The sequence below is a fragment of the Leucoraja erinacea genome, chromosome 37 (assembly GCF_028641065.1).
Source record: "Leucoraja erinacea ecotype New England chromosome 37, Leri_hhj_1, whole genome shotgun sequence".
Taxonomy (NCBI): domain Eukaryota; kingdom Metazoa; phylum Chordata; class Chondrichthyes; order Rajiformes; family Rajidae; genus Leucoraja; species Leucoraja erinaceus.
The window spans coordinates 12261954-12289798 of NC_073413.1; the positions used below are offsets into that span (position 1 = coordinate 12261954).

Consider the following 27845-nt stretch of genomic DNA (forward strand, 5'->3'; position numbering starts at 1 on the left):
ATAAACCGATAAATCCTGTCCTCCGATTCATCGGCAGTTTGCGAGGTTCAGGGAGAATTGACGCAGATTTGACGAACTGGTTGAATTGCCCTTTGTGACAGGAGAGGAGCGGTGGAATATTGAAGGGGCAGGTAAGGAGCAGCCCTGTTCAGTTTAACTTAGAAATACAGCGCGGGTACAGGCCGGTCCGCCCACGGGTCCACGCCAACCAGCGATGACCCCTTCACACTAGATCAGTTTAGAGAAACAGGCCCATCGGCCCACCGAGTCCACACTGACCAGTGATCACACAGCACACACCGCACACTATCCTAAACATGGGACAATTTACAATTTTACCAAACCAATTAACCTACAAACCTGCATGTCTTTGGAGTGTGGGAGAAAACCGGAGCACCCGGAGAAAAACCTACGCAGGTCACGGGGAGAACGTGCAAATTCCATACAGACAACACCTGTAGTCAGGATCGAACCTGGGTCTCTGGTGCTGTGAGGCAGCAGCTCTACCCGCTGCGCCACTATCTCAATGTAGGAGCTGTATGTCTGGGACAGCCTGCTTTGGCTCCTCAGATCTCTGCATCAGGTCCTGGACCATCAACCCTGTCTCTGGCGGCAGGGGCACAACACACCGAGACACTGTGGCATGATCCATTATTTGGAGGCAAGGGAAAATCAAAAACTACACTTAATTTGAAGAAACAAAAATTAATGTTTAAAATAACAACTGTCCTTGGAAATAGCAGCTGATTAAAAAAAACATCGAGCCACGAGACTCTGAACAAATGATGCATCGATTGTCCACAATTCTTTCTCCAAAGACTTGACCATAAACTGACTGCCCATCCCCAGTGTGTTTCTCAGTCTGAACCTCAGCTACAACACTTCAACCTCTCCATGATGCAGGGGGAAACTTCTCAGCTGGAAGCAGGAGATTGACATCATTTTACAAAGACACCAAGTGCTGGAGTAACTCAGCGGGTCAGGCAGCATCTGTGGAGAACATGGATAGGTGACGTTTCACAGAGTGCTGGAGTAACTCAGCGGGTGCAGCAGCATCTGTGGAGAACATGGATAGGTGACGTTTCACACAGTGCTGGAGTAACTCAGCGGGTCAGGCAGCATCTGTGGAGAACATGGATAGGTGACGTTTCACAGAGTGCTGGAGTAACTCAGCGGGTCAGGCAGCATCTGTGGAAAACACGGATAGGTGACATTTCAGAGTGCTGGAGTAACTCAGCGTGTCAGGCAGCATCTGTGGAGAACATGGATAGGTGAAGTTTCAGAGTGCTGGAGTAACTCAGCGGGTCAGGCAGCATCTGTGGAGAACACGGATAGGTGAGGAGATAGTTTCAGAGCGGGATCTTCTTCCGACTCAAAACGCCTCAAGGCTCAAATCTTTTTCAGACTTCCGAAACGTCACCTATCCATGTTCTCCACAGATGCTGCCTGACCCGCTGAGTTACTCCAGCACTCTGTGAAACGTCACCTATCCATGTTCTCCACAGATGCTGCCTGACCCACTGAGTTACTCCAGCACTCTGTGAAACGTCACCTATCCATGTTCTCCACAGATGTTGCCTGACCTGCTGAGTTACTCCAGCACTCTGTGAAACGTCACCTATCAATGTTCTCCACAGATGTTGCCTGACCCGCTGAGTTACTCCAGTACTTTGTGTGTCTTTTCTTCTAATCCAGCATCTGCAGTTCCGGAGTCCACATTGACATAATTTTCTGTTTTAACTGCAGCTTTTATTTAATATTTACAAGTGTTGTTGTGGGTGGGCAGTGGGACTGGGCGTGGGACGGCCACTGGCCACTATTGTTGTGGGTGGGCAGTGGGACTGGGCGCGCGATGGCCACTGGCCACTATTGTTGTGGGTGGGCAGTGGGACTGGGCGCACGATGGCCACTGGCCATTATTGTTGTGCTTCTGAATGTCGTGACCCATGAGAGCAGTTACATGATGCATCTCTTCACACTCGCTGATTCAGTGACAACGGTAAACCTTGTTGGCTGCTTTGCAGAGGAAACCTAAACACCTTAAATAAAACTGCAGCCATCGGCTCCACGCAGATCGAGGGGAACAAAGATATAATCGGAACAAAAAAAATGACAGGTGAGATAAAGGTCTGCACGTCCTTTCAAAAGGACTGGCTCGACCAATCTATTCGATTCCCTTCAATTTACTGTTACTGAGAAGTACTTTTTTTTTTTGAAAAGCCAGAGACACAGACTCAGCCAGTTCCCAAACACTGTCCACTGTTTGGTGTAAGCCAAGTCGAAGGAGAATGCGCTTTGGGGGCACCCCATGGTCCTACTGTACAGTGGCCTTGCGAGCCTCACACGACTGCCCTTGGTACGACGAGAGGTCAGTCTCTGGGAGGGAGGGAGGGAGGGAGATCTCAGATGAGGTCCATGAGGATTTCTTCCTCCAACAAGCTGGTCCCTTGCTGCATCCCAGCCGGTGGGACAGGTCCACGTGGGCCTGCGCTCATCATCATTTGGCCTGCAGATTTAAAGTTACAATGTAAGATTTATATATCGCAGCCCTCAGTCCATTTACAATCTTGTATCCACAATCGCCAGATAAAAGCTATCCCGGGTCTGACCTCCCCAGAGGAGCGTGGGTGAAACTCAACAGACTCTGTACTGGAGTTGGGCTTTCTGTATTTTTCTTAGGTATAAACCGGCATCTGCAGTTCTTTTACATAGAAACATAGAAATTAGGTGCAGGAGTAGGCCATTCGGCCCTTCGAGCCTGCACCGCCATTCAATATGATCATGGCTGATCATCCAACTCAGTATCCCGTAGCCTTCTCTCCATACCCCCTGATCCCCTTAGCCACAAGGGCCACATCTAACTCCCTCTTAAATATAGCCAATGAACTGGCCTCAACTACCCTCTGTGGCAGAGAGTTCCAGAGATTCACCACTCTCTGTGTGAAAAAAGTTCTTCTCATCTCGGTTTTAAAGGATTTCCCCTTTATCCTAAGCTGTCCTGGACTTCCCTAACATCGGGAACAATCTTCCTGCATCTAGCCTGTCTAACCCCTTAAGAATTTTGTAAGTTTCTATAAGATCCCCTCTCAATCTTCTAAATTCTAAATCTTTCCACACAAAGGGTTCTCAAAGCTTGTCGCACTCTTCATAAGATCATGTCCAGTCTCCCACCCCATCCCTATGCCCCATGTCAGTGACCACAACTATCTACCCGTTCCTTCTCTCCAGATATACTGCCTGTTACTCCAACATGTACTGTCTATCTACAATCCACAGCAGAGGTGGATGCCCTACCTTGTAGCGGTGGTCGCTGTGCCATCTGGTTGCCCCAGGGCTGCCCACCTTGGTGCATTAGCTGTTGCCCTGGCATCTGCAGCTGCTGCCCTTGGGGGTGGTGTGGCATGGGCTGCCCCATGGACTGGTGAGGCATCATCTGGGAGGCTTGTTGCTGGATGTGATGCATGGGCTGCCCAGGCTGTGGTCCTCCACTCTGTGACTGCCAGAGAAACAAGAGTCAGTGCACATCGTACCCAACGTGGAAACATTCACAGAGGAACAAGGACCCGCACAGGCTGGTTGTCGACAAAGGACACAGAGTGCTGGAGTAACTCAGCGGGTCAGGCAGCAGCTGTGGAGAACATGGATAGGTGACATTTCACAGAGTGCTGGAGTAACTCAGCGGGTCAGGCAGCATCTGTGAAGAACATGGATAGGTGACGTTTCACAGAGTGCTGGAGTAACTCAGAGGGTCAGGCAGCATCTGTGGAGAACATGGATAGGCGAGGAGATCGTTTTAGGGCGGGATCTTTTTCGGGATCTTATTCTGACTCAAAACGCCTCAAGACTCAAATCTTTGTCAGACTTCCGAAACGTCACCTATCCATGTTCTCCAGAGATGCTGCCTGACCCGCTGAGTTACTGGATAGGTGACGCTTTAAGTCAGGACCAAATGTATTCAGACAGCGAGGGAAATCGAGTAACCTAACAAGGTTGGTGATTTTGGCTGCAATTTGTGTATGTGCGTGCGTGTGTGTGTGTGTGTGTGTATTTACGCGAGTGTGTGTGTACGTGCGTGTGTGTACGCGAGTGTGTGTGTGCGTGTGCGTGTGTGTGTGTGTGCGTGTATGTGTGTGTGTGTACGTGTGTGTGTGTATGTGCGTGTGTGTGTGTGTGTGTGTGTGTGTGTGTGTATGTGTGTGTACGTGCGTGTGTGTACGTGAGTGTGTGTATGTGTGTGTGTGTGTGCGTGTGTGTGTGTGTATGTGAGTGTGTGTGTACGTGCGTGTGTGTATGTGAGTGTGTGTGTATGTGAGTGTATGTGTGTGTACGTGTGTGTACGTGCGTGTGTGTACGCAAGTGTGTACGTGTGTGTGTGTATACGCGTGTGTGTGTGTGTGTATGCAGTGTGTGTACGTGTGTGTGTATACGTGTGTGTGTGTGTGTGTGTGTTTATGCGAGTGTGTGTACGTGTGTGTGTTTACGCGTGTGTGTGTGTACGTGCGTGTGTGTACGCGAGTGTGTGTACGTGAGTGTGTGTGTACGTGCGTGTGTGTTGCTGGCAGTACTCACTGTCTGCTGACTCAGCAGCAGGCTGCGTAGCTGTGGGTTTGCGCCGGGGTTGGGCGGGCGCAGCAGGGCGCCGGCCTGTTGCGTTGCTGCGGGCTGGTTGGGAGGAGGACCGCTGGCCTGCTGCTGCGTGGCTGCCTGCTGCTGCTGCTGCTGCTGCTGCACTCTCAGCTGCATCTGCTGCTGCTGTATGTGGAGGGCAGAGGAAAGTCAACGTCAGTGAAACACAAACACACGAGCACAGCATCTGTATTACTGACCGACTGCACGCACACACATGCACACACATGCACGCACACGCGCACACTGTAGATCAGTACAGCACAGGAACAGGCCCTCCAGCCCACAGGATGCCACATTCCAGGAGACGACATCCCAGATGACACACGCAACGTACAAAGGAAGTCAGGGCTCGGGTACTCACCAGATTCTGCTGCCGCTGCTGATCATCCAACGTGGTGACCGTGTGAACCTGTGGAATGGACGTTGCCACTGACTGACCCGGCATCTGAATGGTGTAGGGAGGGAGGGAGGGAGGGAGGTGGTGGGGAAGAGAGTCACACAGCGCAGAAATAAAACATATGTAACAGCAAATGTTGCAGAGTGCAAAGGGGAAAGGTATTTTCAGAGTTATATGATGAACACATTCATGTAATTTATGGGCATAATCAAACACCTTATTTATTATTAATGTTTGATGTTTTATGTGTCATTCCCAACTGTCACTCTATGTCATGTTGTCACTTGCGGGCGGAGCACCAAGGCAAATTCCTTGTATGTGAATACTTGGCCAATAAACCTATTCATTCATTCTTATTAAGGAAAGAGGACAACACGCTGTGGGGCAGTTGAGGTGCTCACTAGACTCGTGGCTAGGATGGGCAAGTGCGGAGAAAGGGGAAAGGTTTTATCAGCTGATGTTCAGCAAGGCGAGAGGGTGCTTGGTGCCCCGTGTGGATGTGGAGACAGAGAGCTCAGCCCAACTCATCCCTGCCGACCAATATGCCTCATTTAAGCTTTTACAATTTTATATTATAAACATATCAAACTATAAAAGGACTGAACAAGCTAATTCAGCGGGTCAGGCAGCATCACTGGAGACAAATAGGTGACGTTTCGGGTTGGGATCCTTCAGACCCCGAAACGTAATCTATTCCTTTTCTCTAGAGCACTCTGTGTGTGTCACTGAGTTACTCCACTACACCTGTGTGTGTCTGTGTGTGTCACTGAGTTACTCCACTACACCTGTGTGTGTCACTGAGTTACTCCACTACACCTGTGTGTGTCTGTGTGTGTCACTGAGTTACTCCACTACACCTGTGTGTGTCACTGAGTTACTCCACTACACCTGTGTGTGTCTGTGTGTGTCACTGAGTTACTCCACTACACCTGTGTGTGTCTGTGTGTGTCACTGAGTTACTCCACTACACCTGTGTGTGTCACTGAGTTACTCCACTACACCTGTGTGTGTCTGTGTGTGTCACTGAGTTACTCCACTACACCTGTGTGTGTCTGTGTGTGTCACTGTTACTCCACTACACCTGTGTGTGTCACTGAGTTACTCCACTACACCTGTGTGTGTCTGTGTGTGTCACTGAGTTACTCCACTACACCTGTGTGTGTCACTGAGTTACTCCACTACACCTGTGTGTGTCACTGAGTTACTCCACTACACCTGTGTGTGTCTGTGTGTGTCATGGACTGAGTTACTCCACTACACCTGTGTGTGTCTGTGTGTGTCACTGAGTTACTCCACTACACCTGTGTGTGTCACTGAGTTACTCCACTACACCTGTGTGTGTCTGTGTGTGTCACTGAGTTACTCCACTACACCTGTGTGTGTCACTGAGTTACTCCACTACACCTGTGTGTCACTGAGTTACTCCACTACACCTGTGTGTCACTGAGTTACTCCACTACACCTGTGTGTCACTGAGTTACTCCACTACACCTGTGTGTGTCACTGTGTGTCTCTGTGTTACTCCACTACACCTGTGTGTGTCTGTGTGTGTCACTGAGTTACACCTGTGTGTCACTGAGTTACTCCACTACACCTGTGTGTGTCACTGAGTTACTCCACTACACCTGTGTGTGTCTGTGTGTGTCACTGAGTTACTCCACTACACCTGTGTGTCTCTGAGTTACTCCACTACACCTGTGTGTGTCACTGAGTTACTCCACTACACCTGTGTGTCACTGAGTTACTCCACTACACCTGTGTGTGTCACTGAGTTACTCCACTACACCTGTGTGTGTCACTGAGTTACTCCACTACACCTGTGTGTGTCACTGAGTTACTCCACTACACCTGTGTGTGTCACTGAGTTACTCCACTACACCTGTGTGTGTCACTGAGTTACACCTGTGTGTCACTGAGTTACTCCACTACACCTGTGTGTGTCACTGATTTACTCCACTACACCTGTGTGTGTCTGTGTGTGTCACTGAGTTACTCCACTACACCTGTGTGTGTCACTGAGTTACTCCACTACACCTGTGTGCGTCTGTGTACACCTGTGTGTGTCTGTGTGTGTCACTGAGTTACTCCAACACTGTGTGTGTCACTGAGTTACTCCAACACTCTGTGTGTGTCACTGAGTTACTCCACTACACCTGTGTCTGTCTGTATCTGTCAGTCCAGCACTCTATGCCAGCCATTGGCGGTTGTAGTTCTGTGCCACGCATCATACCTGCTGCTGCTGCACAGGCATGGCTCCAGGGGGCTTCTGCATAAACCCTACATTGGGGATGGGCCCGGCTGCCATCGGCTGCGATCCTCCCAGCTGCTGCAAATACAAAGGAGCACGGTGATACAGACACCAGTCACCAAGGGTGTAGTAGACCCACGGTGTCCGGGGCACAAGTTCCCTTCCGTCCTTAACCAACATGGTGCTTCAAAGTGTTTAAGAAGGAACTGCAGATGCTGGAAAATCGAAGGTAGACAAAAATGCTGGAGAAACTCAGCGGGTGCAGCAGCATCTATGGAGCGAAGGATAGATCCATAGATTTGCTCCATAGATGCTGCTGCACCCGCTGAGTTTCTCCAGCACTATTGTTTCAAGTTCCTCCCTCCCTGCCCTTCTCTGCCCCAATGCCAGGGTGTCACACACACAGTGGAAGATGCTGTAGTCACCAGTGATTTCTAGCGGGAAGACTCACGTTTCTCTGCTGCTCAATTTTCTGCTGTTGGGCTTTCTTGTGGTTGGTGATGACCAGACGGATGCCGTTCACAAAACCGCTCTGGTCATTGGGAATTAGGCCCATGAAGATTTTCTTCTTGGAGGAGTAGAGCAGCATGAGGACCCGGACCTCGCATGGAGCGCTGTGCGGAAAGTGAACGCAGCCTGCCTGCAGAGTACAGGGACCGGGCATTACATCTGACAAACTGCAACCAAACTATTCGCAAACATTCCCCACTTAAGCCTCTCAGGATTCTTGTCTGCAATGGGTACAGAGTCAGTCATACAGCATGGAATCAGGCCCTTCGGCCCAGCTTGCTCATGCTGACCAAGGTGCCCCGTCTACACCAGTCCCACCTGCCCGCGTCTGGCCCATATCCCTCTAAACCTTCCCTATCTATAAAAAAGTCACATCTAAAATAGACATGGCCTACTACATGCATCATTCACAATTCTTTGAACATAAAAATTTGAATCTAATATATTATAGGCATTTGGACTATAATTTACACTTTAGAGCAGTGGTTCCCAATGTGGGGTGTACGCCCCACAGGGGGGCAATTTGATTTTTAAGGGGGGCAATTGAGTGCGACTGAGGAGGTCTGGGTCCAAATTTTCCATTTTAATTTTTTTGGATTTTCCATCAGGTAAACATATGTAGTTTATGTTTCAGATGTTATTTTGAGTAAATAATTTTTTTTTGGTAAAAAAGGTCTTTATTGTGTAGTTATACATAATCACCACAATGTTCTTTTGAAGCTTGTTTAAACCAAGGTATTGGCGTTTTAAGCTTCTTCAGCTGAAACGGAGTTCACTTTTTAAATAATATGTGTGTTATGATTGTGTTTATAATTTGTTTGGTTGTTTTGTTGTTCCGCGAGCATTGCCACTTTCATTTCACTGCACATCTCGTATGTGTATGTGACAAATAAACTTGACTTGACTTGACTTGACTTGAAATGATAAGAATTATATATCACCACATGGGGGGGGGCATCAGGATTTTAGAGGTGATTAGGTGGGGCATGGCCAAAAAAAGGTTGGGAACCACTGCTTTAGAGATACATGCTAGAGATTATATGCTGGAAATGCTCATCAGATCAGGACAGGAAAAGAAAGAGAATGAATGATTCATGTGTCACTCCAGCGCCTCGGAGTGAGGGATTCAGGTGCGGGGATTCAGGTGCGGGGATTCGGGGATTCAGGTGCGGGGATTCAGGTCGGGGATTCAGGTGCGGGGTCAGGGGGGGGGATTCAGGTGCGGGGATTCAGGTGCGGGGATTCAGGTGCGGGGATTCAGGTGTGAGGATTCAGGTGCGGGGATTCAGGTACTCACAAAACCATTGGCCATGATTCGGTAAAGCCCCTTCAACGATTCCAAATCCTTGTTGGTGAACTGGAACTGGACCATTCGAGAATTGCGGAACAGATGGCCGAGAGTTGTCTGGACATTGGTGGAGAAGAACAGCAAGAAGAATGAATAACATCTGTGCTCCGTCCCTGCCCCCTATAAATGCTGTCCACAACTAAACCATCAGAGTTTCTCTACAACACAATGTGGAGTGAGGTGCATTGACAAGTCCTAATGAGCCACTGACAAGGGAATAAACTATCTGGTTTTCAGGGTGGATTCAAAGATTGATGGACAATCTCAAGGGTACAGCAGCATAAGTGGATTGCAAGATTAATTTAAAGATACAGCATAGAATAGGCCCATTGGCTCATCAATCACCTGTCCACACTAGTAGGTTATCCCACTCTCATTACTTTATCCAAGTGAAGAAGGGTCTCGACCCGAAACATCACCTCTTCCTTTCCTCCAGAGATGCAGCCTGTCCAGCACTGTCAGTCCACTCCGCCATTCAACAATCATGGCTAATCACTGCCTCCTAATCCTATTTTCCTGCCTTCTCCCCATAACTCTTGATGCCCATTCCAATCAAGAATTTGTCTCTGCCTTAAAAATATCCACTGACTTGGCCTCCACAGCCCTCTGTGGCAATGAGTTCCACAGATTCACCACCCTCTGACTAAAGAAGTTCCTCCTCACCTCCTTTCTAAAAGAGCACCCTTTAGTTCTGAAGCTGTGACCTCTGGTCCTAGACTCTCCCACCAGTGGAAACATCCTCTCCACATCCACTCTATCCAGGCCTTTCATTATTCTGTAACTTTCAATGAGGTCCCCCCTCAACCTTCTAAACTCCAGCGAGCAGCGGCCCAGTGCAATCAAACACTCATCATATGCTAACCCACTCATTCTGGAATCATTTTTGTCAACCTCCTCTGGAGCCTCTCCAGAGCCAGCACATATTAGACAGGTTGAGAACTGACCCAGAGTGCGATACATCGGGCCAGAGGAATAACATCAATAGGCCTCTCCTTCAACGCCTGTTCATTAACTGCCCGCTCCACACTACATAAACACAGCACTCCAAGCCAGATCCTTACAATAAACAGCCAATTCAAATACAAATAAATAAAACTCTTGACTTACCAGCAGCTGCTGTGGGATAAGCTGCATGATGAGTTTCTGAGGCCATTGGTCTGTCTTCCTGTGAAACAGTTCAGATGGAACAGTTTGAGAGTCAGGAGAGTTTATTTGTCGTATGGTATACACCAGGAAGGGAACAATGACATTCATTGCTGATGCTTTCACCATGATTCAGGATTGTTTGATCAAAGATGTGGACCAAAACGTGTGCCAATGTGTGCACCATGGGTGGGCATGGTGGAGCAGCGGGTAGAGTTGCTGCCTCACAGCGCCAAAGACCCGGGTTCCATCCCGACTACGGGTGCTGTCTGTACGGAGTTTGTACCTTCTCCCCGTGACCCGCTGTGATCTTCAGTTTCCTCCCACATTCCAAAGACTTACAGGTTTGTAAGTTAATTGGCTTGGTAAATATTAAAAATTAAGGTATTAAATATTAAAATTATACCAATATTAAATATTAAATTTTAATATTGAAAAATAAAATATTAACATTTGTCCCTAGTGTGTGTAGGATAGTGTTAGCATACGGGGATCGCTGGGCGGCACAGACCCGGGATGATGCCTGTATGGTCGTGAGTAGTCGTCCAAAGAGTTGTACCTGCTAAATTTTTGTAAGAGTTGTATTGCCTTTTTCTGGTCGCCGTTAGATTTTCACACGTTGAAAATGTTCGGCGACCTGCTGCGACCATGGCGGGTACCAGCAGTCGCCGAAAAATATTGTGCAAGTGGGACAGGCCCTTAAATAACAACACAGCAACAGTTTCTGTCAACTGGCACACTTACAGGTTCTCTCCTGGATTCACATACACCTGGCACGGGAGTGAGCGAGTGAGTTTTGCATTCATGTCTGCCGGTGAAGGCTTGGGTTTCTGTGTCAAAAAGAAAGTCAGTCAGTGTGGGCAACCCAGAAGGCCACAAAGCCGAACAGCCACGTATCATAACACACACGCCACATGACTTACAGAATAATGCAAGACGTCATCATCTTACCTCCTGCCACTCCAGGACCCCATTCCAAGCCAGGATTTTGTTGGCCACTGAGCCAGGGGGGGGAGTGGGGGCAACAGTTACTCCACACACATTGCCAGAGCTTGTTCCAACACCCACAGCCTGTTCCAAGAAAAAATATATATAGGATCAATTATTTAGCCACTGGCACCAAATTCCTCTGATTTGCCCTTACTCATGTCGACCCGAAACGGCACCCATTCCTTCTCTCCAGAGATGCTGCCTGTCCCGCTGAGTTACTCCAGCTATGTGTGTCTGTCTTGTATGTATACCTTGACCCTAATGTAGACAAATATCCTCAGGTGCTTCATGGATGAGCTAGTACACAGATGTGACACAGTTTCTCCCATCTCATCCCAAAGTTACAGTGGTGCAGTCTAGGGCCCTCTGTAGCAGCCTCTCAAACACTTAGTGAGTGCTGCAGGAAGCACGAGGGCACTGCAACACAACATATCGTTTTGATGGTACAGTGTATTTCAGTTTAGTTTAGAGATACAGCGCGGAAATAGGCCCTTCGACCCACACAGTCCGCGCCGACCAGCGAGCACCCCTTATTCTCAGGACAATTTACATGTTTTACCGAAGCCAATTAATCTAAAAGAGTAAGAATTTCACTGTTTTGTCTGGAACGTATGGCAATAGAATAGGACTGAGGTGAGGAAAAACTTCTTCACCCAGAGTTGTGAATCTGTGGGATTCTCTGCCACAGAAGGCAGTGGAGGCCGATTCACTGGATGTTTTCAAGAGAGAGTTAGATTTAGTTCTTAGGGCTAACAGAATCAAGGGATATGGGGAGAAGGAGGGAACGGGGTACTGATTCTAGATGATCAGCCATAATCACATTGAATGGCGGTGCTGGCTGGAAGGGCCGAATGGCCTACTCCTGCACCTAGTTTAAATGGTTCTAAAATACTCGACTCTCTCTTGAGCCTCCACGACTGTGGAGTGTGGGAGGAAACTGGAGAAAACCCACACGCTGGTCACGGGGAGAATGTGCACACTCCACACAGACAGCACCCGTAGCCAGGATGGAACCCGGGTCTCTGGCGCTGTGAGGCAGCAACTCTAGGAAGAGGAGCTGCGTCTGCTGGATATATTTCTACTGAGAAAAGCAACATTTGTCGTGTTTTCGTGCTACCCACCAGGGACTGCGGTGGGGCCTGCGGCGTGGTCTGTGGGATGCCGGTGGTTACCGTGGAGACCAGGCCGGACTGGGCCACCGCTGCCGCCGTCATCAAGGACGTGTTGGATGGGATGACTTTGGCCAAACTGGCCACGGGGCTGGACGCTAGTGCCTGCGAGCTCGCCGGGCTGATCATGGCCCCAGTGCCAGGTGCCGCAGCAATCTGGTTGACAGCAGGAACTGTGGGAAAATGTACAGGTTAGCAGTGTCTTGCCGGCTGTTATCAGGCAACTGAACCATCCCACCACAGCTAGAGAGCAGTGTTGAACTACTATCTACCTCACTGGAGACTCGCCGACTATCTTGATCACCATGCACTAAACGTTATTCCCTTATGCTGTGAATGGCTGGATTGTAATAGAAACATAGAAAATAGGTGCAGGAGTAGGCCATTCGGCCCTTCAAGCCTGCACCATTCGCCATTCAATATGATCATGGCTGATCATCCAACTCAGTATCCCGTACCTGCCTTCTCTCCATACCCCCTGATCCCCTTAGCCACAAGGGCCACATCTAACTCCCTCTTAAACATAGCCAATGAACTGTGGCCTCAACTACCTTCTGTGGCAGAGAATTCCACAGATTCACCACTCTCTGTGTGAAAAATGTTTTCTCATCCCGGTCCTAAAAGACTTCCCTTATCTTGTGTGACCCCTTGTTCTGGACTTCCCCAACATCGGGAACAATCTTCCTGCATCTAGCCTGTCCAACCCCTTAAGAATTTTGTAAGTTTCTATAAGATCCCCTCTCAATCTTCTAAATCACGTATTGTCTTTCCGCTGACTGGCTAGCACGCAACAGAAGCGCTTCACCGTACCTCGCTACACGTGGCTATAAACTGAAAGTCAATCATGGCTGATCTATCTCTCATATAGGTTCTCATACCTCATATCTCATGAAGTTATCCTAACCCCATTCTCCTGCCTTCCCCCCATAGCCTCTGACACCCGTAAGTAATCACCAATCTGCCAATATCTACAGTTTCTGCTGCTGACCACAGGAGGTCAGAGCTTCGATCTTACATCGATTAGTTGCTGGGACGACGGCAGCCTTTGCCTGGTTGGTTGCCGTTTCCAGGGCGATCTGAGCGGCAGCTTGCGCCCCGGCTAGCGAGCCCGTGGCCACCGGTCCCTGCAGGCAAGGGCACAAGTTATAGCAGTAGATTGGGCCATTCGGCCCATCCAGTCCACGCTGCCATTCAATCATAGCTGGTCTCCCAATCCCTTCTCCCCATAACCCTTGACACCCGTTCTAATAGGCCCGACTATGGGTGGACATGGGGATGTGGACTGGATTTGTGCCTTCTCTCATAATGGCAAACATTGTGGGGGGGATGTTTTTATGTTTACATTTGCTTATTATTGTTATGTTGTATTATTTTTTATGTGCTGCCATGGCAATCCGCATTTCACTACCACCAATTGATGTACGTGACTAATAAAGAACCTTTGAATCAAGAACTTGTCTTCCTCTGCCGTTCCAGCCCCCAGCTCGTACCGGCCCCCGGCCCACCCACACCTGGCCAGCTGCGCCAACAAGCCCCCCCCCTCCACATGGTCCGATTAACACGGCTGTTGTTGCGGTTCACATTGTAGCGCCACTAACAGCACGCACTGGGTCACCATGGGGCTCCCTCCCCTCTCATCTGCTGCTGCTTTTTGCTTTGGGCGGTGGCTTTGTCCATTCCCCACTCCACCGTCGTCACCACCTCCTCCTCCCTCTCCCATCTCTCTGCCCACCCCCCCCCTCTTCCCCCGAGGCACTGACATACTCGACATTAGCAACAGCAGGGGCGAGGGGAGGGAGCCCCATGGTGACCAGGCCCGTTATGTCGTTGGCAGCGGGCTGAAGAAACGCAGCCCCCAGTGGTTACAAGGTGAGCCGCTACAGCAGCCACGTGTCGCAGTGAGGAGACCCCCAGTTGGGCATAGGGAGCGGGCAGGCAGCTACTGCAGGCCGGTCATGTCTCAGCCTGCCAGTGGCATGTGGGGTAAGGTGGGGAAGAAGCAGCAGACCCCATCTACCTGGTATGGCTGTGAGATGGAAGGCATTGCCTGGGGCTGTGACGGAGGCTGAGACTGCGATAGTTGTGAAGCCTGCGACTGGCTGGACAACAGGCTCGGTTGCGGCTGCATCGGCGGTTGTGGAGGGATGGGCTTCTGAGGCACAGTGTTGGCCGCTACTGTGCCCCCACCTGCAAGGACCAAAGCAGGGCAATGAGTACTGAACCATCGACCACAACTACAGAGCTGTCCTGAACTACCATCTACCTCATCAAACACCCTCAGGCCATCTTTGATCGGACTTTATTGGCTTGAATGTTTAATGTTTTAATGCGTCATTCCTAACTGTCACTGTATGTCATGTTGTCACTTGCGGGCGGAGCATCAAGGCAAATTCCTTGTATGTGAATACTTGGCCAATATACTTATTCATTCATTCATTTACCTTGCACTAAACATTATTCCCTTTATCCTGTATCTCTACACTTTGGACGACACGAGTGTAATCATGTGTTATCTTTCCGCTGACTGGTTAGCACGAGGTACAGCGTTTCACTGTACCTCGGTACACGTGACAATAAACTAAACTCAACTTGTTTAGTTGAAGAAAGTGGTTTCATTCTTAAAATAACCGTATTGTGCAGTCTTTCAGTGAAGCACGGCAGATCTGCAATGATTCATTACATTAGTAAGTAAGTAAGTAAGTTTATTGGCCAAGTATTCACATACAAGGAATTTGCCTTGGTGCTCCGCCCACAAGTAACAACATGACATACAGTGCATATATTGCATATATTGCATATATTACATATGACATACATATAGTTTTTTCTCAACAGTAAAATATTTCCCCCAGCAAATACGGAACGGTGGGCAAGGGATAGAGTTGCTGCCTTACAGCACCAGAGACCTGGATTCAATCTGACTAGTACAGACTGGAGCAGCCGGAGAAAAGCCACGCAGGCCACAGGGTGATGGTTCTTACCTGGGAGCACGATGCCCCGTATCATGATCATATGTCGAGGGTCCTGGCTGTAATCCTTCAGCTGTGTCTCAATAACGCCGCCCAAAGCTGCCTTCTCAAACAACACCCGCAGGGCGGGCAGCTTACGCGGGGACACTACTGAGAAATGGATCCCTCTCTGCAGAAGCACACAAGGCAACGTGTTAGTAATCCTCACCTCAAGTCAAGCCAAGTTTATTGGTCGCGAGATGTGCAGTGAAATGAAAAGTGGCAATGCTTGCGGACTTTGTGCAAAAAACAAACAAACAACAAACAAACAAGAATGGAACATAATCACATATTCTTTTACATATTATATATTGTGGGCGGAAGGAAGAAGGGGAAAAAAACCCAGCAATTTCAAATAAAGCAAAAAAAACTGAGGGGGAGGGAGACGGTTGGACAAAGGCCGGAGATGAAAAGAAGTGTGAGATAAGGATAGAAGAGGAGAGAATGGTGAAGCCAGAGGAAGGAATATTGGTGGAAGGGGGATGGGAAAGGGGAGAGATGGGTGTGAGTACTGGTGGGGCACAGAGAGGAGAGTGGGAGCATGAGATGAAGGATCTGATCTCACCAAACCAACATTTTGGGGAACAAGGAGGGGAAGATCAGGGCTCCCCCCTTTTTATAATCAAGGAGGAAACGCAAGACGGGTACAATGAGTTCTGAGATCACGCTTCACAGTTCACATTACACCCAAACATTAAAGCCAGCTCTTATCAGGTCACGTGCTAGGAGCAGAATTAAGCCATTCGGCCCATCAAGTCCACTCCACCATTCAATCATGGCTAATCTATCTCTCCCTCCTAACCCCATTCTCCTGCCTTCTCTGCATAAACCCCATGGCAACAGTTTGTTTAAGAAAGAACTGCAGATGCTGGAACAATCGAAGGTAGGCAAAAATGCTGGAGTAACTCAGCGGGACAGGCAACATCTATGGAGCGAAGGAATGGGTGACGTTTCAGGTCTGCCTTCTTTAGACTGTTATGGCGACAGTTTTGTTGCCGTTCAGTTGCGTTTCTGCTTTATCTGCCACATAAACTATAATGATTTATTCTTAATGTATTAATGTTTTATGTTTTATTCTCAATTGTTACTGTATGTTGTGTTGTTACTTACGAGCGGGGCACCAAGGCAAATTCCTTGTATGTGTACACACTTGGCCAATAAACATATTCATTTATTCATTCACAGATGTATCTCATAGTGGAATTATTTTTGTATATATTACATATGGATTTAAGAGAGAGTTAATGGATTTAAGAGAGAGTTAGATAGAGCTCTAGGGGCTAGTGGAGTCGAGGGATATGGGGAGAAGGCAGGCACGGGTTATTGATAGGGGACGATCAGCCATGATCACAATGAATGGCGGTACTGGCTCGAAGGGCCGAATGGCCTCCTCCTGCACCTATTTTCTATGTTTCTATATGAGGGAGCCGCTATGTTTGGGCACCATTTCCAAAGTGCGGTGCGCTCGACGTACTGAAGCAGTTCCCGCGTACTAACGTCCCTCTCCTCTCCCGTCCCAGCCATCTTTGTGCCTCATGCAGCCCACCCTGAAGGCACTGGAGCTGTGACCCTGGTTCACCCGCCAACATCTCCAGTGGCTCCCTCCTGGTCCTGCCGAGCCGAGCCTTTGGGGGGGGGGGGGTGGTTCCATCGTGGAGATCCCCAACATGTTAATATTGGGGTACATGTCAATGCCAACACCGTTAGATGTCTCCCTTGTGTGTTCACACAGGCTTCTCAATGTGAGGAAGAAGTCTGCTCCCACCTGCTGGTCACAACTGGTAATGTCAACATCTCCCTTCATTTCATCCAAAATCTGGATGATTTCCTGCTTTTTGTTCTTTTCAAACTAGGGGCGGCACGGTGGCGCAGCGGGTAGAGCTGCTGCCTCACAGCGCCAAAGACCCAGGTTCGATCCTGACTACGGGTGCTGTCTGTACGGAGTTTGCACGTTTTCCCAGTGACCTGCGTGGGTTTTCTCCGGGTGCTCCGGTTTCCTCCCACACTCCAAATGCGTGCGGGTTTGTAGATTAATTGGCTTGGTGTAATTGTAAATTGTCCGTAGTGTGTGTGGGATAGTGCTAGTGTGCGGGGATGGCTGGTCTGCGTGGACTGGGTGGGCCGAAGGGCCTGTTTCCGTGCTGTATCTCTGAACTAAACCACTGAGCATGTACAAATATAGAATAAAGGTTTCCAGGAAAAGCCTCAGGCTGCAGAATCTGTGATCAGTGGGTCAGGTCTGCCCAAGAGTGGCCAACTGCAGAGCTTCTTCACACCAGCTGCATTAACATCAAACACGGCTCACAGTCTTCAACTTGGGCATGAACCAAGAGCAACAAGGAGCACATGTCGTAAACAAAAACCTATTCACCACCACCGTTTAAAGGTCGCCTTCCTAATTTAGATCAGACACACCAACCCGCAGGCGGTAGTGATCACCCGCCAGACAACACCACTCACAACGTTAACAACACACACCAGGAATAAAGGGGAGGCCATTTAGGACTGAGATGAGGAAAAACTTCTCCACCCAGAGAGTTGTGAATCTGTGGAATTCTCTGCCGCAGATGGCAGTGGAGGCCGATTCACTGGATGTTTTCAAGAGAGAGTTAGATTTAGGCTCTTAGGGTTAACGGAATCAAGGGACATGGGGGAAAAAGCAGGAACGGGGTACTGATTGTGGATGATCAGCCATGATCATATTGCATGGTGGTGCTGGCTCGAAGGGCCGAATGGCCGACTCGTGCACCTATTTTCGATGTTTTCTAACACTCACATCCCCGATCATCTGCACCAGTCTGTCGGTGGTCAGGCCAGAGTACGTGGTGCTCTCCACAGCCGACAGGAGGTAAGGAGGAGAGTTACAGATCAAAACACAGATCTTGCGAGTCTGCCCTCTGTAACAGAAGAGACATTTTTAAAGCACTGCCCTTTAAGATAATCGCAGAGGCCGCAGTCAAGTTGCCAATACAGCACAGCACGGTGGCGCAGCGGGTAGAGCTGCTGCCTCACAGCATCAGTGACCCAGGTTCCATCCAGACTACGGGTGCTGTCTGTGTGGAGTTTGTACGTTCTCCCGTGACCTGCGTGGGATTGTAGGTCAATTGATTTCTGTAAATTGTCGCTAGTGTGTGGGATAGTGTTAGTGACCGGGGGGGTGGTCCCACGCTGCCCCCATCTCCCCCCCCCCCCCCGGTGTTTACACCCCTGCCGCGGTACACCACCCCCCCCCCCCCCCCCCTCTCCCGGTGGTGCAGCGGGTCGAACTGCTGCCTCACAGCGCCGGAGACCCGGGTTCAATCCCGACCTCAGCTGCTGAATGTACGCTCTCACACGTGACAGGACCAGAATGAGGCCATTCGGCCCATCAAGTCTACTCCGCCATTCAATCATGGCTGATCTATCTCTCCCTCCTAACCCCATTGTCCTGCCTTCTCCCCATAACCCCTGACACCCGCACTAATCAAGAATCTATCTAACTCTGCCTTAAAAATATCATTGACTTGGCCTCCACCGCCGTCTGTGACAATGAATTCCACAGATTCACCACCCTTTCAAAAGGTACATCCTTTTATTCTGTGCCCTCTGGTCCAAGACTCTCCCACTAGAAACTTACAAAATTCTTAAGGGGTTGGACAGGCTAGATGCAGGAAGATTGTTCCCGATGTTGGGGAAGTCCAGGACAAGGGGTCACAGCTTAAGGATAAGGGGGAAATCCTTTAAACCGACCGAGATGAGAAGAACTTTTTTCACACAGAGAGTGGTGAATCTCTGGAATTCTCTGCCACAGAGGATAGTTGAGGCCACAGTTCATTGGCTATATTTAAGAGGGAGTTAGATGTGGCCCTTGTGGCTAAGGGGATCAGGGGGTATGGAGAGAAGGCAGGTACGGGATACTGAGTTGGATGATCAGCCATGATCATATTGAATGGCGGTGCAGGCTCGAAGGGCCGAATGGCCTCTACTCCTGCACCTAATTTCTATGTTTCTAGTGGGAACATCCTCTCCACATCCACTCTACCCAGGCCTTTCACTATTCAGTAACGTTTCAATTCTGTTCCCCCCCTGCTGCTGCTGCTGCTCCAAGAACGAGTGATTTAGTCTTTCAAACAGAAATGATGAAACTAAACAAAATAAATTCCCCTTACATTTGTTCCCGCATTTTCTTGAAGTCATCAAACAGCTGCAGTGCTGTGCTGAGCCCCTCCGCAATCAGACTGCAGCTCTCCCCTCCGCCACCCATGAACCTGTGAATGCAAGACAGATAGCATTAGCCACTGTAGCAGGTAGACACAGCAACTCAGCGGGTGAGGCAGCATCGATGGAGAGAAGGAATTGGTGACGTTTCGGGTCGAGACCCATCTTCTGACTGCTGTAAAGTACACTGCCTATGTAATCAAATATACAGGTAGCTGTAAAGGCAGTCGTAGAAACAACGAAAAAAAATAGGTGTAGGCCATTCAGCCCTTTGAGCCATCATCGCCATTCAATATAATCATGGTTGATCATTTAAAATCAGTATCCCGTCCCTGCTTGTTCCCCATATCCCTTGATTCCTTTAGCCCTCAGAGCTAAATCTAACTATCTCTTGTCCATGGCATTGTGTCTTTCTTCAAGCAATGGGACAGGAAATTGCTTAACTGCCGATCCATTCATTCCGGCTCGTGACTGTACACAATATAGTTGCTACATTCACCAGCAACAAGGATTGCAATTGAATGCCACTCACTGGATACAAAACTCAAAGAGCCTCGCAGCGTTATAGAAGCCATCTGTACTCTCGTACTGCTTTGAAACGCAAACAATTAGTCGCACTCCCCTCCTCCTCCTTTCCCCAATACCCAGCCTTTCCCATTCATGCACAAAACCAGTTCCCTCCAGTTACGCAAAGCTGCTCTCACTGCCAGCTCTACCAGCGCAATGTAGCCCGTACTGCTTCATGTACTGCCTCCCCTTCTTTAGACACTGGTCTGAAACCCTGCTGCCTTGAATGGTTACCAATGCCAGTGGAAACGCTTTAACCCCCATGGGATCTATCAAACTTCCTCACATCCTCTTGGCCATCTTCCACACAATATGGGGGGCACGGTGGCGAAACGGTAGAGCTACTGCCTTACAGCGCCAGAGGCCCGGGTTCAATCCTGACTACAGGCACTCTCTGTTCATTCTCCCCGTGACCTGCACGGGTTTCCTCCGAGATCCTCTGTTTCCTCCCATACACCAAAGACAAGCAGGTTTGTAGGCTAATTGGCTTCTGTAGATTGTAAATTGTCCCTAGTGTGTGTAGGATTGTGTTAATGTGGGGGGGGTCACTGGCTGGTGCGGACTCGGTGAGCCGAGCTGAATCTCTAAACTAAACTAAATTGCCACAGTCCAGCGACCAATGGCCATGGTGAAGGTGAAGCTCCGGCAGCCAGCACTGCAGGTTTGGTGATTACTTACTGAATACTGTCGAGCCAGGTGACAAATTCGTAGGCGCTGCTGGTGGGAGCGTGACACTGCACGTACGACTCTGGAGCGCAATCCACCGTGTTGAACACAACTAAACTGTACTGTGTGCCTCCGTACTGTGGATACAGAGAGCCCGTTAGTAGTGACACTGCACTTCATCCACAGAGTCAAGCTCACAAGTCATAGCAGTAGAGTTAGACCATTCGGCCCATCAAGTCTACTCCGCCATTCAATCATGGCTGATCTATCTCTCCCTCCTAACCCCATTCTCCTGCCTTCTCCCCATAACCCCTGACCCCATCTACTAATCAAGAATCTATCTATCTCTGCCTTAAAAATATCCGACTTGACCTCCACAGCCTCCTGTGGCAAAGAATTCCACAGATTCACCGCCCATGGGCTAAAGAAATTTCTCCTCATCTCTTTCCTGAATGGCTGAACTATCTCTCCCTGCAAACCCCATACTCCTGCCGTCTCCCTGACACCCGTACTAATCAAGGAGTGTTGTCAGGTCACTCCAACAGCAGGACTTGGACTAAATCACTAAAAGCTGCTGAAGACATGAGATTGTCAGGCAGCACATGCAGAGAGTAAAGCGTTAACGTTTCAGGTCAGATGCTACACCAGAACCACTTCCCACCTGCTGAGCAATTTTAGCACTATCTGTGTTTGTTTCAGAATTCCTGCATGGATCTACAATCAAGGAAAAATCACAAAGACAAACATAACATTCTAGAGTAACTCAGCGGGTCAGGCAGCATCTGTGGAGAACATGGATAGGTGACGTTTCACAGAGTGCTGGAGTAACTCAGCGGGTCAGGCAGCATCTGTGGAGAACATGGATAGGTGACGTTTCACAGAGTGCTGGAGTAACTCAGCGGGTCAGGCAGCATCTATGGAGTGAAGGAAATAGGCAACGTTTTGGCCCGAAACGTTGCCTATTTCCAGAAGAGTTTTGGACCGATACGATGCTGGTTCATTATGATGATAGACACAAAATGCTGGAGTAACTCAGCAGGTCAGGTAGTATCTAGTAGATAGAATGGGTGATGTTTCGGGTCGAGACACTTCTTCAGACTGAAGAAGAGTCTCAATTCAAACGTCACCCATTCCTTCTATCCAGAGATGCTGCCTGTCCCGCTGAGTTACTCCAGCATTTTGTGTCTGTACTATTCTTTAATGAATAGAGCACAGGGACAGGCCCTTCGGCCCGCAATGTCCCTGCCGAACATGATGCCAGGTTAAACTAACCTCTTCTACCTGCATGTTGTATACCGTTCGTTAATCTACAGGATGGATGATAATCGTGAGAGGGGCTTGTTCTCATGCGTAGCTGTGTACACTCACACCTGTATTTACACCACCTTTTTAATTTTTAAAAAGCACACTGTAAGCTAGAAAGAGTATTCTCAAACATAAAGAGAGTTTGTAAGATTACATACATCGCCTCCAAAATCAGTTTCAGCCGGGGGACCGTCATTAAAATACCTGCAAAAGATAAAGGAGAAAGTTTAATCGAGCAGTTCCCATTCATATTCTCTTCAGTCTATCTTGAAAGGGCTGGGGGCAGGTTGTGGAAACTGTAGACCTAGAGAGGAACGAACGGCAGAGGGAGTGGAGCTATGAAACAGCTCTTTGTCAACGCTGCCACAGGGATAAAGCAGCTCCTTTTATTCTGCATGACTCCACTCTCTGTGATCTTTCATTACTGATCACAGAGGGAAAGAAAACAGGTTCCCTTTGTCTGGGCCTTGCTGTGAAGCACTAAGCTGCAGATGAGAGGTCACTTCCTGCTCAGCTGCTACCCCACAACCCGTTCCCACACTGACCTGTCTGTCCTGGGCCTCCTCCACTGCCAGAGTGAGGCCACACGCAAACTGGAGGAGCGACACCTCGTATTCCGCTTGGGCAGCTTACACCCAGCGGTATGAGCATTGAATACTTACCCTCCCCCTCCCCCCAGCCCAGTTGCTTTACCAGTCCCACAGTTCTCCACCATGTTTCCCTCTAGAGACCACACCATCCCCAGCCAACAGTGGGCCCACTAGGCACTGCCCTGCCATAGGTCATTTGTGGCTGACCCCTCAGGATTGCTCCTGGACTTTTCTGCAGGTGCTCCAGTTTCCTCCCACAGGCCACAGAATTCAATCAATCAACCAATCAATCAATACATCAGATTTATTCATCACATACACAGTATAGTGCAGTGACATGACCTTTGCCAGCAACGTTACAATCAAAAATGAACACACAATACACAATAAAAATTTAACACAAACATCCACCACAGCATTCTTCACTGTGGTAGAAGGCACAAAGTATATTCATTGGAGGTTATTTGGCCTCTAAATTGCCCCTAGTGTGTAGGGAGTGGACGCGAAAGTGGGATAGGATAGAACTAGTGTGAACGGGTGATCGATGGTCAGCGTTCTCTCAGTGGGCCGAAGGGCCTGTTTCCAATTAAACTAAACTGTTTAGGTGGCCGACGATGAGCCCTTGGAGAAGCTGCGGCCGGAGCAACACGTCCGGAGAGGAGCCGGCGGCGATAGTGGAGAGGTCGGTGTGGCGGTCAATGATGGCGCCGACTGACCAACGGACGAGGTTGGACACGTGGAAGTGAGGACGCCGCTGCCGGGGGAAGGAACAAAGGTGGAGCCGGCGTGGGGGGGGCCTGGGGCCGGATACTTTGTAACCTTATACGCACCCTCTATGTGGCCACTATTCGCATACCATGGGACTGCAAGCAAAGAGTTTCACTGCGACTTGTCACATGTGACAATAAAGTATTCATTCACAATTGACCTGGGTTGACGGTTTTAGGGGGAATCCATACTCACTCAATTGCGGGGAGAATGTAATGATTCCGCAGAGACTCAAAGTACGGCCCTAGGTTTGCTGTTCCCTCGATGACAAAGACCACGTCTGACACCATGCTGGAAGGAGACGGGGTGTCGTTCAGGGGGACAACCATTCTGGTCAGCAGGTCACTGCCAAACCTCTCCTTCCATTCCCAGGCAGGGGGCTCAAGCAAAGGTACGCGTGTCAAACAGCGCTAAATCCTCAGCCAGGTCACTCTGAAACACAACAAGACACAACGTTAAATAAAAACAACGAACGCTGGAAACTGTGAACATTCCGGGTCTCCGCCTTTTCAGCAAAACTGAGAGAATAATCTCTGAAAAGGGGCAAGGGGAGGGAAGAGCAAAAAGGAAATTAAAAACTATACAGAAGCTGGAAACATAAACAGAAAAACGATGGGAACACTCAGCAGATCAGGCAGCACCTGCGGAAAGTGGAGGGCCTTGGTTTCCTTTCCACAGAGGTGCCCAACTTGCAGGGTGTTGCCAGCATTTTATGTTTTTTATTTGAGAATACACAAAGATTGATAATACAGCAAAAGGCAGGAAAAATTAATAGGCAAAAAGGGGACTGATCCACAGGGTGGCACAGCGGGTAGAGTTGCTGCCACAGAGTGCCAGAGACCCGGGTTCGATCCTGACCTCAGGTGCTGTCTGCATGAGTCTGTACGTTCTCCCTGTGACCGCATGGGTTTTCTCTGGGTGCTCTCAAGTTAATAAGTAGGTTAATTGCCTTCGGTAAAAATAGTAAATTGTCCCTAGTGTGTGTAGGATAGTGTTAGTGTACGGGATGATCGCTGGTCGGCGCTGTATCTCTAAAGTCTAAAGTCAAGTCAAGTCTAAAGTGAACAAAAGTCTACACAAGGATTAAATGCAGGTAAATTGATCAATGAAAGCAATGTAATAAAATGGCAAAAATGCGCAGGTCTGCCATCGAGTCCCGCACCGACCAGCGATCCCCGCACATTAACACTACCCTACACACACTAGGGACAATTTATACATACAACAAGCCAATTAACCTACATACCTGTACTTTTTTGGATTGTGGGAGGAAACGGAAGATTTCTGAGAAAACCCACGCAGTCATGGGGAGAACGTGCAAACTCTGTACAGACAGCACCTGTAGTCGGGATCGAACCCGGGCCTCTGGCGCTGCAAGCACTGTAAGGCACTAACTACCACTGCACCACCGTGACTGCCTTTAGGATGAAACCCGTCTTTCAACTCAAATAGATGCAAAAATGCACCACCATGAATCACTACTAGGCTGATACTATGGGAGTTACTTTCTCTTTCTTTATTTATGTGCTCTTTCTTTATTCAAGTATATATTGTATATAATTATATCAAGTATTCTTTCTGTATGTGCTGCATTGGCAAGAAGCATGTCACTACACCTAGGTGTATGTGACCAATAAAATAACCTTTGCCCTCAAATTGGCTGTCATGAATGGCGCTTACATCACAACAGTGGGGACATTGCAACATTTCATTAGGTGAAATAGTTTGGGCTATTTCCATCCACACTTTTCGTACTTAATCTGGTATTGTGCTTATCTATAGAAGCACTTACTTGCAGAAAATGAATTTCACTGTTCAGTTCAGTTTATTGTCACGTGTACCGAGGTACAGTGAAAAACATTTGTTGCGTGTTAACCAGTCAGCGGAAAGATAATGCATGATTTCAATCGAGCCATTCATAGTGTACAGATACAGGGCAAGGGAATAACGTTTAATGCAAGGCAAAGCCAGTAAAGTCTAGTCGAGGATAGTCCGAGGGTCACCAATGAGGTAGATAGTAGTTCAGGACTGCTCTCTAGTTGTGGTAGGATGGTTCAGTTGCCTGATAACAGCCGGGGAGAAACTGTATGGCAGTGCATGTGATAATGAAGAACCATTGAAATATTCTGTGGTCATGGGAGGTGCACCAGACATGAATGTCTCTTTACAAGAGACACAGCGTGAAAAGGGTGGTTTCATAGACAAAATAGTGAAAAGGTGGTTTTTGACTTTATTTCCCCGTCTAACTGGTGAACAGGGAGAGAGAACACCAGGTCACACACACAGGCAAGGAGTAACTCAGCGGGACAGGCAGCATCTCCGGATAGAAGTAATGGATGACGTTTCGGGTCAGACATGAAGAAGGGTCTTGACCTGAAACGTCATCCATTCCTTCTCTCCAACATTTTGTGTCTATCTTCGGTTTAAACCAGTTTCTGCAGTTCCTTCCTACATAGACAGGCAAGGGACAGGTTTAAATCGTTGCTTCTTCCAAGCTGTCAAAACAACCAGTTTTCTTGAATGCTACAGCATGGAAACAGGCCCTTCAGCCCATCAAGTCCATGCTGACCACTGATCACCCATACACTAGTTATACGCTGTCCCACACAATAGCAGGGGCAATTCCCCGAGTTTCGTTTAGTGATACAGTGTGGAAACAGGCCCTTCAGCCCACTGAGTCTGCACCGACCAGTGATCCCCACACTATCTTACACACCAGGAACAATTTGCAGTCCAGCCATTAAAACTACAAACCGTCTTTGGATGTGGGAGGAAACTGGAGCAGCCGGAGAAGACCCACTCGGGTCATGGGGGGGGGGGGGGGGAAGGGTTTAGAAGGTTGAGCGGGGACCCTCATTGAAACTTACTGAATAGTGAAAGTCCTGGATAGAGTGGATGTGGAGAGGATGTTTCCACTAGTGGGAGAGTCTAGGACCAGAGGGCACAGCCTCAGAATAAAAGGACGTTCCTTTAGGAAGGAATTTCTTTAGTCAGAGGGTGATGAATCTGTGGAATTATTTACCACAGGCGGTTGTGGAGGCCACAAGTCAGTGGATATATTTGGGGAAGTCCAGGACAAGGGGTCACAGCTTAAGGATAAGGGGGAAATCCTTTAAAACCGAGATGAGAAGAACTTTTTTCACACAGAGAGTGGTGAATCTCTGGAATTCTCTGCCACAGAGGGTAGTCGAGGCCAGTTCATTGGCTATATTTAAGAGGGCGTTAGATGTGGCCCTTGTGGCTAAAGGGGATCAGGGGGTATGGAGAGAAGGCAGGTACGGGATACTGAGTTGGATGATCAGCCATGATCATATTGAATGGCGAATGGTGCAGGCTCGAAGGGCCAAATGGCCTCTACTCCTGCACCTAATGTCTATGTTTATATTTAAGGCAGAGATAGATAGATTCTTGATCAGTGTTGGTGTCGGGGTTATGGGGAGAAGGCAGGAGAATGGGGTTAGGAGGGAGAGATAGATCAGCCATGGTTGAGTGGCGGGGTAGACGTGATGGGCCGAATGGCCTAGTACTGGTGGTGTCACGTGTGAGAGTGGCCGAGGTGGGGATCGAACCCGGGTCGGTGAGGCAGCAGCTCGACCCGGGGGGGGGGGGGGGGGTCTGTGACCCGCGGCGGGGGTGTAAACACCGGGGGGGGGGGGAAGGCAGCGCGGGACCACCCCACCCCCGGGCGCCCCCCCGTCCCCGGGCCCCACTTCCCCCCGAGCGGGCAGCAACTCCTTACCACAGCCCGAGGCTCCCGCCGCCCGCGACACTAGGCCCACGCACGCACGACGTCACGACGCCCTCCCGTGGCCCCGCCCCTCCCTCGACGACGCGGACATCACGTGACCCGCCAGAGCCAAGAGATAGAGCCCTTTCCCGTGACGTCACACAGACGCGCCTCCACCGCCGCCATTGCTGCCGGACCTTTACCAAAGATCTTAGTGCGAGTCGGGTCGGGTTAGGTAGGCTCAGGTTGCTAAAATGGGCGTGGAAAATGCCCATGATCCCCTCCATAGCGTACTACACGTCAGTCCATTGCATTTAGCAGGAGTAGCCTATCTTGCTCTGCTATAAGATCTTTGCTTTACAGCATCTGGAGTCTGAAGCAGGGTCTCGACCTGCAACGTTACCAACTCCTCTCCACAGATGCTGCCTGTCCCGCTGAGTTACTCCAGCCTTTAGTGTCCCTCCACCAGCAACTGCAAGTGTTAGAAATGTGCAGGAAGGAACTGCAGCTGCTGGTTTACACCGAAGATAAGACACAACATGCTGGAGTAACTCAGCGGGTCAGTTCAACATCTCTGGAAAAT

General features: G+C 49.1%; 1 protein-coding gene across 2 annotated transcripts; it reads right to left on the bottom strand.

Annotated features, from left to right (window-relative positions):
- Window positions 1-1642: 1642 nt before the first annotated feature.
- Window positions 1643-27346, bottom strand: med25 (mediator complex subunit 25). Of its 2 annotated transcripts, none has more exons than XM_055663433.1 (20): window positions 27275-27346; window positions 23731-23967; window positions 22336-22381; window positions 20885-21009; window positions 19591-19689; window positions 18219-18339; window positions 15416-15572; window positions 14452-14621; window positions 13450-13558; window positions 12387-12607; window positions 11227-11346; window positions 11020-11105; window positions 10240-10297; window positions 9082-9189; window positions 7726-7914; window positions 7257-7349; window positions 4991-5074; window positions 4570-4752; window positions 3295-3496; window positions 1643-2506 (listed from the first exon to the last, which is right to left on the bottom strand). In XM_055663433.1, exons 2-20 carry the CDS (start codon window positions 23862-23864, stop codon window positions 2403-2405), a joined length of 2409 nt encoding a protein of 802 aa, XP_055519408.1. In that variant the 5' UTR covers window positions 23865-23967; window positions 27275-27346; the 3' UTR covers window positions 1643-2402. The 2 variants fall into 2 exon arrangements, with proteins under 2 accessions (XP_055519408.1, XP_055519407.1); XM_055663432.1 differs by having other exon boundaries at window positions 7257-7352.
- Window positions 27347-27845: the final 499 nt, after the last annotated feature.